At 41.8% G+C, this 16,151-nt stretch overlaps 3 protein-coding genes across 8 annotated transcripts; 1 reads left to right on the forward strand and 2 right to left on the reverse strand.

Moving 5' to 3' along the window:
* Positions 1–21: 21 nt before the first annotated feature.
* pigq (phosphatidylinositol glycan anchor biosynthesis, class Q) lies at positions 22–8,910 on the reverse strand. 4 transcript variants are annotated; one of them, XM_019889867.1, is made up of 13 exons: positions 8,815–8,910; positions 7,134–7,307; positions 6,298–6,654; positions 5,845–6,041; positions 5,640–5,771; positions 4,894–5,014; positions 4,503–4,629; positions 4,221–4,374; positions 3,109–3,220; positions 2,950–3,030; positions 2,278–2,392; positions 2,104–2,165; positions 22–1,054 (listed from the first exon to the last, which is right to left on the reverse strand). In XM_019889867.1, the coding sequence occupies exons 2-13, from the start codon at positions 7,284–7,286 to the stop codon at positions 887–889; spliced, it is 1,779 nt and encodes a 592-aa protein (XP_019745426.1). In that variant the 5' UTR covers positions 7,287–7,307; positions 8,815–8,910; the 3' UTR covers positions 22–886. The 4 variants fall into 4 exon arrangements, with proteins under 4 accessions (XP_019745426.1, XP_019745427.1, XP_019745424.1 ...); XM_019889868.1 differs by having other exon boundaries at positions 7,134–7,312; positions 8,815–8,872; XM_019889865.1 differs by lacking the exon at positions 8,815–8,910 and adding an exon at positions 8,434–8,518.
* Positions 8,911–9,152: 242 nt separating this feature from the next.
* Positions 9,153–11,621, forward strand: eef2kmt (eukaryotic elongation factor 2 lysine methyltransferase). Of its 2 annotated transcripts, XM_019889872.1 has the most exons (8): positions 9,156–9,329; positions 9,488–9,550; positions 9,648–9,728; positions 9,810–9,911; positions 10,452–10,585; positions 10,647–10,903; positions 11,268–11,417; positions 11,496–11,621. In XM_019889872.1, exons 1-8 carry the CDS (start codon positions 9,213–9,215, stop codon positions 11,600–11,602), a joined length of 1,011 nt encoding a protein of 336 aa, XP_019745431.1. In that variant the 5' UTR covers positions 9,156–9,212; the 3' UTR covers positions 11,603–11,621. The 2 variants fall into 2 exon arrangements, with proteins under 2 accessions (XP_019745432.1, XP_019745431.1); XM_019889873.1 differs by lacking the exon at positions 11,496–11,621 and having other exon boundaries at positions 9,153–9,329; positions 10,647–10,955; positions 11,268–11,394.
* Positions 11,588–15,656, reverse strand: alg1 (ALG1 chitobiosyldiphosphodolichol beta-mannosyltransferase). Of its 2 annotated transcripts, none has more exons than XM_019889870.1 (13): positions 15,342–15,656; positions 15,194–15,271; positions 14,786–14,889; positions 14,561–14,709; positions 14,170–14,259; positions 13,538–13,651; positions 13,295–13,410; positions 12,841–12,879; positions 12,706–12,765; positions 12,526–12,636; positions 12,097–12,211; positions 11,907–11,982; positions 11,588–11,837 (listed from the first exon to the last, which is right to left on the reverse strand). In XM_019889870.1, exons 1-13 carry the CDS (start codon positions 15,616–15,618, stop codon positions 11,679–11,681), a joined length of 1,488 nt encoding a protein of 495 aa, XP_019745429.1. In that variant the 5' UTR covers positions 15,619–15,656; the 3' UTR covers positions 11,588–11,678. The 2 variants fall into 2 exon arrangements, with proteins under 2 accessions (XP_019745429.1, XP_019745428.1); XM_019889869.1 differs by having other exon boundaries at positions 13,295–13,413.
* Between the last annotated feature and the right edge of the window lie 495 nt (positions 15,657–16,151).

Below are 16,151 nucleotides of genomic sequence, written 5' to 3' on the forward strand. Positions count from 1 at the left end.
AAATACATCATAAACAAGGCCTTTTTATGACTTATGTTTAATGGCAAAGATTCAACATAAGAGCATTATGAAAAAAATCAATACAAATGAATACAAATCAATCACAAGTAAGACAAATTCTCCTATAAGACTGCACTAAAAATAACGTGATTAGAGGCACGCAACAATAATGACATACGTAATTTTAAATAACTATTTTTTTAAATGAAAATCACAGCTTGTCCAGTTCACATCATTTGGTCTAAATTAAGACTTTGACTTGTAAGATTAAAAAACATAAAAGTCAAATAATTTACACACATCAATTAACTATTCGAGCTTGCCCCGGTGTGTGACTATTAGCTTATGGTGGTTAAACAACTTTTAAAATGAATACCAAATTATTATTTTTATACCTAAGTGCATCAATAATTTAGTTCTTGGTAATATTCATGTCTTTTGATGTTTGTTCTAGTATTATTTCCATTAACAAATTGTATTGGATAAACATTAGCGGTTCAATCCAATGGACTATCTTCCTCACAATGGCAGCATTCAAAATATGTAACTTCAAGACGAATAAATAGCATTTGAAAAGGGTTTGAGAACTGTTGCACCCTTAACTTCACCTCATAAGGCAGACATGTTTAACATAAAAAAAAAAATTAAAAAAAAATCTGTGTTAGGACGTCAGTTTTGGAGTGTTTGTGCTTCCTATCTCATTAGAAGTGAGTGTTGCTGGTCACACGATTGGTCCCTTTCCAAGTCCTAACTGGTCACTGTAGTGACTGGGCAGCATGTTGGTGCGGCTCGCACTTCTGTTTTCCATTTCCACTCTCTCTCGCTCTCTCTCCTGCGTCCACCTATATTCATTTCATGACTTATTTATTTCATGTTGCTCAGTCAGTCAGTCGGCTTTGGCGGCGTGGCCCTTGGCGCTCGTGTGTGTCCACGGGTAGATGAGTTCCCCGACAAAGAGCTTCTTGGCCAGGGCGCCCCACGAGTGTTGGGGGTAGCAGCTGTAAGTGGGTAAGCGGTAAGTGTCGACCACAGCGCTGCTCTTCAGCGGGTTAATCTGAAGACAAAAAAACGACACGGAAGATTATCATTGTTATGATTTGATAGTGAGCAAGACTCTTCTGTACAATGTAATTTATTTGGAACAGATTTGGTGGAGGTGTGAACTGCATACAAACATGGGTTAAAATTGCTGCATCAGCAATACATATGTTAGTCATTAAAAATATTACTTTGCGAAGACTCACACTATACTATTCCACCATTTGAATTTTGTTTTGGTTAATTTTACCCTATTAACAATATGTTTCTGCAAATGTATTTCAAAATATATGCATAAAATGTACATATATTTTCCAATATACATACGTACAAATATTTGAACAATAGTTTATATATGATGTGTAATTCGTTTTTAAAACTAAAATAAAACAAAGTATTACCATTTTATTGTAAATATATTTCAACACAATGTACACAATTATCTAATTTTTAGATATAGTGTAAGAATCACTTTTATAGTAAAATATCAATAAATTTCATGATAAAAATGTTAATATTAATTTTACTTCATGTTTTAATAAAAATCAATTAATCCTATTCAAATGATCAGATGTTTAAAAGATGATATCTCAGTGAATAAAACATTCATAGGATCAAAATGATCATTATTTAAACCTATGTTAATGTTTGAATAATACTTTATATATGTTGGACGTAGTTTTTTTAAAAATCTACATAAAGTAATTTGTTTCTCATATTTAATAATCTAATTATAATGAATTATTATTACATCATTATTAATAATAAAACACTTTTAAAATTAAAAAATCAATAATTAAATTCTCATATTTTTACACTTTTAATATTCAATGTTCATTAACTCATTAAAATATTACAATTAATAAACTTCTTAATTACAATTTGCTACCAATATGCTTTGTTTTAAGAGCCTTGGTGGAGCTCTGTGCTTAAAAATATAAATATTGAATCACAAATATGGTTCAACAATAATGTTCAAATAAAAACAAAAATACTAATTGTTCTGGCTCTTAAAAAAATAAATAAATAAATGAAATTAAAAAAAATAATAACGTGAGGGCTCACCTCCATGAGCAGGTGAAGAGCAGATCCGGGCTCCTCACTCAGCACCCTGAATCTCACACCCTCTGAGGAGCCGGTGGGGCCCAGCACACACGGAAAAAAACAACAACAACGGAAAACAAAATTATGAAGTTGTTATTATTTTGATGACGTGAACAAAGTCGGACGCTGGTGTACCGGCGAGTCTGTACGGACGACACACACGAAGGCCCATGGCGAAGAGCGGGAAGGAGTTGATGAAATCCAAACTCAGATGGATGACGCCCTGGAATAGGACGATCACCAGACGCAACTGGACAACACACACACACACGCACGCACGCACACACACACACACACACACACACACACACACACACACACACACACACACACACACACACACTATGTAGTGTCGTCCATCTATCTACAATCCGTGCGTTCAAATTTCATAGATATCACACAAAATCTCCCCAGGAAAAGGTCAAAATGAGCCAAAAATTCACGTTTCAAAGCAAAAATGTCGACTTTCATTGCCTTTTCTGGCAAAATACTCCAAACCAAAATGGCAGACTTCTGGGTCTCTCTGGCATGCTTCTTGAGACTTTTTTTTTTTTTTTTGGGTGGGTCTACTCATGATAGATAAGACTCCCAAATATCATGTTTCTAAGTGAAAGGGGCTCAATTTTTTAAAAAAAAACATTTGAGGCGGCTGATTTGACGCTAAAATGACCACCTTAAAGCAACATGGCTGTCTTCCTGTGTCTTTTCAGACATGGCTCTTGAGACTTTTGGGTGGGTGTACTTAGGACAGACATGCCTGCCAAATCTCATGCTGCTAAGTGAAACTTTTTTTGTTTTGTTTCTTACCAGTGTGAAGACCAAGTAGTAAAGCGCAGTGGTCGGCAGCAGGAAAAGTAGGATGGTAAACAGCAGCGTACCAATGAAGAGCTACGATGACACAAATATGCAAATTGGGCGCAAGTGACATACATGATGATGTCAAAAGTCATTTGCATGTGCCGTTACCTGGTCCATGTCGTAGGAACACGAGTCAACTCTTTGCCTCAGGACGTTCCACTTCTTGCCTCTGAAGAGCCGCCAGAGCGAAGAGAGGCCATAGATCTTCAGGCAATAGAGTCTGTCACATTCAGAAAATATGTTACAACATTTATGCAAGAACTAAATGAATATGTAATAATATTTCATAATGCAACACCGGCCCGGGCTATCTTTAGCGTCATTGCATTATTCACTGCGGCCTCTTTTCCGCCTCAGGATCACAAGCAGAACTCAAAAGAGGGCCCTGGCACTTTTATGAATAAGTCACTTTTTTATGCGTGCAAAATATCTGATAATGTCTTTCGTTTAATTTCACTTTTCTCATCTCTTGTCGACAGACCAGGAGGAGCAAAAAGTAAGAGCCTGCCCTCTGCAGGCGACACACGTGTCTATCAAAGGAACAACTACTGTACAATTTTTTTGCGTGGTAAATGTGTGAGTCTGTATGTAATGTGATGTTTCAGGAATGAAGTATTACTTCAGTTGGAATTATATAGAGCAGCCAGAAGTAGGACCAGGAACTATAACTAGCACAGGATGACTGAAACAGAAACAATAACTGTAAGTGTAACTAGGAAAAGAACTACAGCAAATGTGGAAGTCTAACTAAAAATACACTTTAGTACAAATACATACAAATTAGTCCTAGTACCAGAACTAGGACTGGAACCAGAATTAAAGGTGGAACTGTAAGTAGTAATAAATAGCAGAAACTTGAACAACAACTACAACTGGAAGCAGAATTGGAACGAAAAAGAAAAAGTTGAACTTCAACTGGAACTAAGACCGAGAAATAGGACTTAGGACTAGACTGGATCAATAAACTACCACTAGACTGGAACTAGCACAAATCCTGGTACGGCGAAAACTATAACCACAACTACGACTGAAATTAGAACAACGATTGGAACTACAAATACAACAAGAACTTGAACTACAGCCACAATTGGGAATGGAGCTAGAACTTCAGCTAGAACTGGGACGAGAACGAGAACTACAACTGTAACAAGGGTTGAAAGACAAAAAAAGACCAGCACAGGGCGTGAGAAAAGTCTGCCCCCTACAGGCGACTACGAGACCTGGCTCCGTAGACGTAGAAGCAGTAGATGTGGAAGGTGAGCAGCGCCACCATGTCGGACAGCAACGAGAGGGCAAAGGTCAAACCCAGGCAAGCCGACAGGCCGCCGTACCACAGGATGGACTCCATGAATGGTGACAGCAGGTGCACGTAATCTGAAAGACATCAAGCAACTATTTTGTTCAAACAAAAACAAAAGTCGAACTGTGTGTGTGTGTGTGTGTGTGTGTGTGTGTGTGTGTGTGTGTGTGTGTGTGTGTGTGTGTGTGTGTGGTCCACTCACTGATCCACAGGTGGATGTGATAGAGGAAGAAGCGGCCCAAAACCTGGTCCAGGGCCCGGTTCATCTTCAGCCCAGCCGGGGCGCCCATGAGCCATTGGAGCAGATCCTGAAGCTCCTGAGCAACATGCTAACCAAAGAGAGTTCCGGCTAAATATCAAAACGCGCGATCAAACATGCTTACCATAAAGAATTCCGACGACACGCATGGTTGTTAGCGGTGTGTGTTTGGCTCCTGTGCGCCACACACCTCGCGCCGAAGCAAAACTGGAATTACCACTAAACATGGAAGTAAATTGAACTCAAACTAAAATTGGAATCAAAAGGTCTGGAACCATAACTGATTTTTAATGTTAAGTGCGTGTTTGAAAAACAAGCGTCGAGTGTGTCTTACATCAGCAGCAGGAACTAGCATGTTGGCTATCATGCTAATATGGTTGTCTCTGTAGAGCCAGGAGGCCAGCAAAAGACCCAGACCCACATCCACCAGGAAGGACACAAACACATTGGCCTTTCTGCACACGCACATCCACATCACCACAAACAACATGTGAGCGAGTCAGGAGAAGTACGACAATATGACGAAAAGGAGAGTTCACTGCACGCTCAAATTGCTCACACTAATTAAATAAAACTGGAATTAGGATTTGAACTACAAGTACAGCCAAAACCGAAACTAGTAGAGGAAGTAAAGGACCTGAGCCTGGAAGTAGAAGACAGAGTGTAACATGGCTAGAACAGAAATTGCTAATTACATTTTCAAGCTTTAAGAAGGACTGGACCTGAAACTGGAAATAAGATTGCAAGTAAAACTGGAAGTGACACTACAAAGGGACTAGAACTGCAACTGGACGTAGGTCTACAGTAAAAATCAGAACTAAAACTGGGACCAGAACAGGAGGTAGAATGCGGACTTCGTTTTATAACCGTAACTACAATGATCACTGAAAAGAAGAACTAAAACGACGAGATGAACCGAGTACCTCACCTTGGACAGGTACCAGTTCTAATGCTGGAACTAAAACAAGTGCTGTGACCGGGCTTAGCTCGAGATAAGGGCAATAATCGAAGCAAGATGACGAAAACGCTTGAGCAGACTAACGTTGTAAACAGGAAGAAGAAGGAGACCAGTGGTGAAACCTGATGAATTGCGTGTGATTCTCGGCTGGTTTATGTGAGCTAAGTGTCTTGAGGAGCTGGGTCCTGTAGCTTAGCTGTACACAGGACGACAATTTGGACCACAGGAAGGGCAGTGGGAAAACCTCAAAGACCCTGTAAAGGACCGGAAAAATGCACACATTAATATGTGTCACGCTAGGGTAATTAGCATGCGCTCTCTCCTAACCGCATGCTGCAGATCCAAGTCCACACGGCCAGGATCCGTCTGAGAAGCATGCAGACCGGCACGGAGGCCCGTTTCAGGAGCTCCACAATGATGCTTCCCTCTCGACCTTCAGACTGCCAGTGGGTGGATTTCAGGGGACCATCGTCATACTTGTCCATGAAAAACAGGGGACCGCTGCTAGACACCGTGTGGAACACCTTGACATAGGGCACAACACACATTACTAATAGCAGGACTATAGTATAACAAATAAAAGTGGAACTGCAAGTGCAACTAGAACTGGAACTATGACAAGAATGAGAACTGCAAGTGGACTATAACCACCTGGAGCTACATATGGAATATTGAAATTAAACTAGAACTGGATCTAGGATTGGAGCCATAACTAAAAGCCGAATCAGAAAATGAACTGGACTGGATTTAGTGTAAACTGGGGGGCAACCGTGTCCGTACCTGTCTCAACTCAGACAGCGAACCATCTTTGGATTCTGGGATGCCGTTCTGGATGGGATGTAGCTGTGACAACATCACTTTTCTCTGCTCGTAGTGGACAAAGATCACCTTCTCCTTCTCTTCCTCATTCTCCTCTTCCTCATCCTCACTCCTCTTCACCTCCTTCGGTGGCGGGGTGCATCCGAGGAGGCGGCAGGTGAAGCCTTTGTGGCCCAGGCGGCGGCTGATCTGGAGCCAGCGCTGGTGGGGGAAAATGGTGCCCAGGTCCCTTAGGAAGCTCTCCATGCCCTCCTCGCCATCCTGGGGCAAACTCCACGAGCCCAACACGGACAGTTTCACTCGGCTCTCGGACGCCATCTGACACCCAGGCGAAAAAACGAGGAAGGAGAAGAACCAATATTACTAATATATTAATATTGACATCAACTGGCCTTGGAAGTACAAATTAAAACCGGAACTAAAAACAAGATGGAAATAGAAAGTAGCAATTGACTGGAGCTAGAAATAAAATTGAAACTCGAAATATGATTGAATTATATGCAGACTAGTACTGTAAATAACACTAAGTGGCACTGGAACTAAGAAGGGATCAAAAGTAGAAATGTCACTGGAACTGAAAGTAGTACTTATACTGGAATTGGAACCACCAGTTGAACTAGGAGTAGGACTAAAACGGGAACTCGTACAAAAAGCGGTTCTAGCACAAGGCATTGGAATTTGAAGCAGAACTAAAACTGGACTTAATGCTAAACTGGAACTACAACTACGACTACGGCAGGATCACCACATTACTTGTTGATGGTTCATTGTGTGTTTTGACGGTACTGGTGGTGTACCTGCTGTATGTAGCGTTTGACGTGGCTGGGGATGAATGGGTAGTGGATCACGGCCAGCACCACGGCCGAGTCATGTTCGGGGATCCAGCGGCCCACCAGCAGACCGCTAGCTGCAAGGTTGCAGCTTTGAGGGAAGAACACCTTCAGAACCATCGCTGATTCGTCTTCTTTCTTCTACACTTGGACATGCGACAAAGAAATTAAACGAGATCCTCATTTTGTACTTGGTGGTACCAAAGTCATCATCACAAGATAAAGAACCAAGTTAACGGTAGCAAACGCACCTCACATGCTCCCAGTGACAACTGGGCCACTAACAAATAGAATAGGCTAATGCCATTTTTGTCATTTACATGATGTCTAAATCAAGGTTTACTTCCAATTTTGACATGCAGGGAGAAGACTGTTATTGCACTTGGCAATTTTCCGGATTCATCAGTGCAACACTGCCAACTCCCAAGCTGTCAGAGGGCATTAAGCAAGGGTTTACCTCCCGTTCAAATAAAAAAATAATCCCAGAAAATGACCTTCGCAGACTGGCAGAAAAGTGAGAGAGGAAGTAGCACTCGGCTTTGGGTGATGGTATTTGTGAATTTTATTTACCGGTATCATTTTTTTCCATGAAATGTTGATATTTATTTGCCATTTGCTTGGAATAGAGTATAACCTGAGGAAAACCACAATTTCTGTCAAAACAAGTATCCAGCTGCAATCAGCAAAATATAGATCCCTCAGATTTCAGTGCAAAACTTTAACTTTCGCAAAATGTCAAAAAAGAAATTAATAAAATAAGGAGAGTACTGTCACCCATTAGTTCCTGGTGGTTCAACTGGAAGGATGCAGAACCTACTTCGTGGTACCAAACACACCAGATGCACTCGGGAGTCATCCCAAATGCAAATGGCGGTGTTTTGAGAATAACACTGGTGCATGTGTGTGTACTAACATCATCGAGTGTCCTCATTGTTGTCCTTCATGAAGGGCACAGTACCCGAGGCACAACTTTCATTGATTTCCTGCCCGCGCGCGTTAGCAAGCTAGTAGAACTGCTCAAAAGCTTAGGTACACTATAATGTGACAAAATAAAGAACGAGGCGTACAGTATACATGTTTGTCCATAATTTCGATACGATAAATCCAAGTTGATTATTGTTATGACAGAGCGTTTGCATCCCCATCACAGTCTGTCGATCAAAATACAATTAAACGGGACTTCAATTTTACAATAAAAATATTAAAATGTGTAGTATAGTGCAGTCACAATAACGTCAGGGAGGATATTTGTTGTATATTTTTTTACCTTATTGTCAAGCATAAAAAGTTTCACCCTCCGTCCACAGTTTGCTAGGCGGCCATTTTGTTTATTGACAGTCCCATACGTTAAAAGTTCCAACTGGAAACACAAGTCCGGAAAGTGCTGCAAAGACATTAACTCGAGCCTCACTTATAATTACCATAGATGTACACATACAGTACCTGAATAAACATTGATATAGACCCCGTATTAAAATTAAAATACAACTTTTAATTTTAAAAAGTTGAATCCCCTGTTGCATTGTAATATAATACAGTCATTTAAATACCTTTTTGGAACAATGCAATATGAAAACACATGGCTTTGATGATTTCTTCCATTGATAAAAATGTGTATCGTGATAATAACAGTCATGATCATACTCACAATGAATGACTGCAATTGCTGCTGCTGCTTCTGCTGTCAGCAAATAAGGAGTCACCCAGCCGTTAAGTAATTTATCTCCTTTAGCGGTGACACAGCACCAAAAAGGCGGGACACATTCCTTATCTCAAAAGTTTTGGTTTAAAAACTATGCTCTTCCATTTCTTTGTAATTTCTCAGACTATATGGTACTTAAATACTTTATGAATTGTGCAATATTCAGTAATTCCGCTCCCCTCACCCTGATGTTTCTAGTTATAAAATACTGCAAAAAAACGCCATTACAGTAATACATGTTTTTAAATCAAGAAAAAAGAAAAAACGGACCAGAGTGTCTCGTGTGGTACTCTCGCGATACATTTTACGACTGACGCGGAAGTAAACAAACGAACATGTGAACGATGGAGCCTGTTGTGTCAACCAATTTTCACTCAAGAAAACAAAACCGATCTGACATTTTAAAACAATTCCAATCGCGGTATTTCGCTACCAGTCGCCTCGTTTCATTCCCCTGGACGGTGTGTAAAAAGCTCACATTATCTTAAAATTATCGTGTTGTTTGTATATATTCCGCGTAGTTATAATTAAGATACGTGTCAGTCCAATCTATCCATCCATTATCCGAACCGTTTATCCTCACGAAATATCATCTAAATGATAGTTTTACCTTTCACAGCTTTTAGAAAATGAGCTTGAACGCAGCAGCTCATCTGACATCATTTTAGAAATCCTTAAACAGGTAAGCGGGGTACACATATCTTAGTTTTTTTTTTTTTTTTTTTTTTTTAATATTTGAAAAGTCACAAACTTGAATCTAATGACCGTGTTTGTGTCAGACGTGTCTTCACGCCCTGTGCCGTAAGTTTCCGCCGTCACCGCGATACAGGAAGTGCTTTCTCTCTGAGCTCATAAAACGGGTGAGTATTTTGCCCCCTCATCAGCCCGTTATGGTAACGCTGTTTCCCGGATGCTGTTATCATGATGACGCTCATTTGCAGGTGGAAGCCGCAGAGTGCGAACCTCTTGATGAGCTCTATGATGCTCTGGCAGAGGTAGTGGCGGCCCAAGATGTGGCAGAGGGATACCGGACCTACTTACTGGTACCAAAGTCAACTTACACACACTCAGTGACATCATGTAGAACCTACTTGATGGTACTAAACTCCCAATACGCACATTCAATGACATCATGACGGACAAAGAACCAATGGGTCTCAGGGTACCAAAGTTGTTACATTGCACACACACTCATCGAAATCACAAGCAGAAGTGTCAAATCAGGTGTAGAAAGTAAAAACCAGACCACAGTTTGGCTTGAGCCACATGTTTTTCTGCTCCCAGGGGCTCGATTACCTGCCAATTGAGTAGACGCACCTGTGGCTCGAGCCAAACTGTGGCAGGTCTTTCATTTTCTGGATCTGAATTTGACACCTTTTGTCACAAGAAATAAAGAAACTACATCATGGAATAAAATTCACACACACTCAGTGAAATCATGAAGGCGCCATAATCTAATTCATGGTACCAAATTTTCCCCATTCCACACTGAGTGATGTGAACTTCACATTGTGAAGGATACAGAAGATTTCTAAAGGTACCAAACTTACCCACACACACTATTGGGTCCATGTTTTCCTCAGCCGTGCGGGAACAGCGTCAGCTTGTTGGAGAATGTGGCTTTAATCTCAGAGGGGACAACAGGTCTGGTGACATGGGAGGCAGCCCTCTACCTAGCCGAGTGGGCCTTGGACCATGCGCAGATTTTTGCTGGAAGGTACAACAATCGAGAAGATGATCTCCTCCAGACTTAATGAACAAGAAATTCTCCTCTGCAGGAAAGTTCTGGAGCTGGGCAGCGGTGCGGGTCTGACCGGCGTCGCTGTGTGTCATTCGTGTGCTCCTTCCTCATACGTCTTCAGTGATTGTCACCAAAGTGTCCTCCAGAGACTTCGAGACAACTTGAGCATCAACGGACTCCTCAACAACAAAGCAAACACTAGCAGGACAGAAGTCAGAGTGCAAGATCTGGACTGGACGGATGTGACGGAGGAACGCTTGAATGACATCGGTGCAGATGTGGTCATAGCAGCAGGTCCGACCCTCCCCGATACTGCGGGATTGACGGAATGCAAAAGGCAGAAAAGGTCTTCTAGAATGTAGTTAAGGTTCTGAAAAGTTGAAGATCCGATGTTATAGAAAGCTGCGGGATAGATGTCTTGAAATCTTTATTGTTCTGGAATGTTGCAGGTCGGATGTTATGTAATGTTTGCAGGACGTATGTTCTCGAATGTTATCAGAAAAGTGTCCCACAATGTTGTATATGTTCTAGAAAATCATCTGAATGGATGATGATCTGGAGTGTTAAAATGAATTTTGGTCCATAGTGTTGAAGGTTAGAAGTTGTGTAATTTCAGAAAATATATTCTATAAAGCTGGCGGGGAAATGTGTGTTGCAGATGTGGTGTATGATCCTGACGTGATTGCGGTTCTGGTCCAGCTTCTGTCCAAGATCCTGAAGCGTGGTGGTGTTCGGGTCCCCTCTGAGGTTTTCGTCTGCTCTACTGTCAGGAACCCGCAGACGTACACCGGGTTCAGGCACAGTCTAAGTAAGATTATGCAGCCTCTCATGCTGATCGGCGAATTATCTCCATGAGGGCGGAGTCTGAACAACATCTGATTAACAGGTGCTGCTGGGATAGGCCACCGGGTGATGAGTGGAGCTGTCAATCACGTCTTTGAGTACAACAGAGAGTCTGAAATCGAGCTTGTTCAATTATTTGCGTGTCAATAAAGTTTTTTTATTTACAAAATGGGAATATTCAGTGACAATTCAACAAGACTGCAGTTTGGTTCGAGTCCCTCTATGGTCACCTAGAAGAAGAAGTGCAGGAGGAATAGGAGGAGGACAAGAGCGGGAGGACGTGTTGGTCCCAGTTGTCGTCCCAGCGCTGCTCCCTGTTGGCGCGCAGATTCCTCCTGAATGCGCCCAGTTTGCCATCACTGCTGGGAAAGTCTGACAACAAACTCTGGAAATACAAATTTAAGAATACTTGTGGTGTTTAAATGATTCGTTAATCAATTCACTAAGGTGTCACCTTGAGCTGTTGGGCCAACTGCGTGCTGTCGGAAAAGATCAGACCATTGTGCCCGTGCTTCACCAGCTCCTCGAGGCTGAAAGGGAGCCAAGAGATTTTTTTTCCCCCCTGATAATCTATTCAAAATTCATAAAATGAAACACAGCGCTTCACTTTTTTGCTGCACTCCGCTCTCTGGTGCCAAACTCACCACAGAAAATGGACGGCGCACACAGGCAGGCAGCATCCAAACATGTCCACCACCTTCATGGGCAGGTCCAGCCCGCTGGAAGACTTGTGCAGACAAACGCCAAGGTCGGCACAACCTGAAAATAAACACAAAGCATGATCATAAACAAAAAGGCTGCTTGGGTTGAAATGGGGTACATGCAAAACGACACCAAACTTTTTTTTTTTGCCCGACAACCACTACACCACTACGACTATCACTACCACTAGGGCTGCAGCTTTAGAATATTTTTAGAACTGGGAATTCTACCAATTAGCTCATGGTTTAATCAAATACAGTGGAACCTGTAAGTGGGTGTTTTGGGGTGTGTATTTTAGGCTAAATTAATACCCCCATTACTACTATTTATTAATAAAATGTTCAAAATTGCTATGTGTGTTTCAAACTGACCTAACAAGACAGGATAATCTTCCGGCTCCAGCCAGGGTGTGCAGATCTTCACGTGCTCCAAACGTAGACTGTCAATCATCTTCATGTAGCGCTCCTTCTGAGGACCTTTCCCTTCACACGCAACCACCAAGACAGACAAGTCATCGAGGGCTTGCCCTCAAACATCAACGCCAATCGTACCTGTGATGACGCAGATGAGCGGCGGGAGAGTCTCTCCCGCTGAGATGAACTTTTCGTATTCTGTCAGGAAAAAGCAGGAGACACTCAAAACACTTCACTTAATTATGGTGTGCCGCAGGAGTGTTGTTGCGGTACCTTGAAGAGCCTGCAGGAGGATGGAGAAGTCTTCATCCTCTGAGGAGGGACAGCAAAGTGATGGACAGAAGACCGTAAAATGTTTGCAACAATGCAAGACAACTTATTGTAGTGTATACATTTTATATTAGATACATTTGTAAGATTAGACATAAAATATCATGTTGGGATGGAAGAAAGCCTTTTATTTTTTTTACAACCTTTGTATACTGACAAACTAGCTATAAAAATGTTCTTAATTTTTAACTGACCCTTGTACAATATGGGGAAAATTTTGCATCTTAATTTGAAAAAAAAAAGTGTTTTACTCACAAGAAAATACAAAACAAATTGTTTTTTTTCCCCCATCTTTCCATCTTAGTGAAAGGTGAGAACAATTCGACACTCTTCTGCTAGATGGAAGACAGTGCAATGAAGCTCCCATCAAAGAATAATTTATGTGGTGAGCGAGCACCTGTCCAGCTGGTACTGCTGATGAGCAGGGTGGGGCGATCGGGCCTCAAGGTCACAGTGTCCTTATTAAGGTCTCGCACAGAGAAGACAGTTTTCTCCATGACATCATCATCAGCACTGCTGAAGGAAAGCCGAATAGAAGGAAAAAAAAAATCTAATTTCTTGATGAAGCAGCATGTGGCACATTAATCAAGGATGTTCCAAAAAATAACGTGACAATGTTTGCAAGAATTGTAGCACTTGCCTGCTATGCCGAAAGGCAGGAAGCATGTGTGAAAGCCTCGCAAAAAGTTTGTGCCGCGTCTCCAGTGGTGTCTCTCTAAAGATGGCCGCCGGTTTGTCATAGAGAGTGGTCGCCCTGCAGAGTGCAAAGTAACTCAACTCAACTGTGTAGATCCGGAGCCACTTTCAAGATATATATTACAACGTCTAAAACACTATCATGCAGAAAAATCCACATCGCCCTACAGGTATGATGACCCTGCTCTCACGTCAAAGCCAAAAGGTAAGCAGAGCTGCGATGAGTTCTGTTGGAAGCAAAGATGTGCCACATACACACAGTAAAGTGTATAACTTGCTGCTTCCACGAGTTTATATACTTGTCGTGTCTTTATGGAAACCCAGAACTTCCCCAAACTCTACCTACGTACTTGTTAGTTCATTCTGGCCCTGATCTCCATGGCAACAAAATCAGGACTTGCCATCTGGGGGCAGGGTGAGCAGTGGCTCACTTTCACAAGACAGACTTGTCCCTTCAAAACAGGGCAATTTCAGAAATAGTCAGTCTAAGTTGGTTGTTTTAAATGGTGACAAAAGCGCATCACAGTATTTTCAATAGTTAGCATGTTGCTAATAGTCATTAACACCAAATCCTACTTGATGCCCCAGTTCTTGTGCAGATCTTCCTTCATTGCGTCGGTCACACACAAGTGCTGAGATGCCAGACGACCAAACACATGCTCGTACCTACAGGAAAAACATTAATATTTGATTTGCTTCAAGGGCGGGAGGAACCCAGCAGAAAGAAAAATCCCCCACTGAGAGACAAAAATTTGTTGTTCCCAGATTTCAGAGAGAAAATGCAGCTGTTTGAAGGGTTAGAATTAGCGTAATATCTAGGCTAATTTCCATTAGCCTGTATATGGCTCATCAATTTAAACATTAGCATGAAGCTAGCAGATTTTGTTTTACCAAACAACAGGATGTTGTCGAAATATTACATTCAGTTTTGTTTTATGCGTTTGTTTTTCAGAAAAGTGGCACTAACCACTTTGCCAGGCGCACGAGCGGGTGCGCGTGGCCATGGGTGAGTGCCATGATGGTGTAGCCGTAGTTGTGCCAGTCGATGATCAAGCTCCCGCCACGCAGGATGCACGTCAGCCACACCGAGGCCATGCCTGGCAATCCGGGAGGATTCTGCAAAGAGAAACGTAATCCAGAACTGGAGGCCACTTCACAGTCATGATTGGTGGTCGGGAGTCATGTTACCCACCTGCAGGAGTATGTGAGTGTGTGGTTTCAGCATCAGTAGCACAAACAGAACCTGTACGAACTGAATGGTCACTTTGGTCACATACGTCAAAATCTTCGGGCCACCTGAAGGTTTTTGGATATTAAAAAATATATATAAAAAAATTCCACCATTTATGCAACCAATAACATCTACATCGCAAAGTGGGGAGGGGGTAAACAATCAAAATGCTTCTGATTGCTCTGATTAAAACTCAGATGTTCTAGTAGGCTTTTCGTGACATTTTTCTCATCCCATTTGACAGCGCAGTCCATGATTCGTGGACTTCCATTGAATCAGAACTCTCCAACTATAATTGGCTAACATAATGTTGTTTATCTATATGTGCCCTGACAATAAAGAGGACAAGAATGTCAATCCGTCGCTTACCTCTAACACCTTTGACTTCCACAATCGGGACGATTTGAATCCTCTCGTCCCTCAACACGTCTAGGTGAGGCTTGTTGTCTAAGCGTAAATAATTTAAATGAATACAAATCAGACGTATATTGATTGTGCATACATGCCTGTGTTTTACCTAAATATCCCACTAGAGTGACTTGAAATCCACGTTTACTCAACGACAAGGAGTGATACTGCATGCGGGGACTACGACCAATGTCCCCGAGAACCAGGACGCACACCCGCCGCACGGCATCGCCGTCGCGTCGCCTCAACAGCCAGCAAAGGGCGACCGCGAGACACACCATCACCGACACCACCGGCCACCAGATACCCAAACCGGCGCCGCAGAACACCGCCGTGAGAAGTGAAATCAACACAAAAAGAATCAGGCTGGGAGCGGGCGGCGCCATGTTTGTTTGGCATTCGCGATGACGTGTACCGGTGTTGGAGGCAGGGGAACCGATTTAAAGGGACCGCAGACGTTGGGACCAAAATCACGTCGACAAGAATTAATTTAATTAGTTTCAACACGTGTATTTTGGCACATAAAAAGTCATATTTATTACATATAAGTAATTAGTAATGTGTATTGATGATCCAAATGCTCCGTAAAATTTTAAACGGGACAACGCTCAGTAATTCTTTGTTCTTCTCAAATGCGAAAATTATATTTGTTTGCCAACTTGTGGTTTTGCACATCTAAATTATCATGATTTCAGTACAAAAATGTACATTTAGGCAAATATATACAAGTCATTATGGTCTGAAATTTGTTAATGTGTTTCTCACGATAAAATGACGTCACTTGACAACTTTTTGATGAGGAAATCGTTCATTCGTTTTTTGTTTTTTTTTACTAATTTATTCGTCTTCGTCTAAATTATGATCTTGTTCACTCACAAAATCGCATTAATGTAAATTAAATCCCATTTACAACCTTACG

Source organism: Hippocampus comes, unplaced genomic scaffold, assembly GCF_001891065.2.
Source record: "Hippocampus comes isolate QL1 unplaced genomic scaffold, H_comes_QL1_v1.1 scaffold326, whole genome shotgun sequence".
Lineage (NCBI taxonomy): Eukaryota > Metazoa > Chordata > Actinopteri > Syngnathiformes > Syngnathidae > Hippocampus > Hippocampus comes.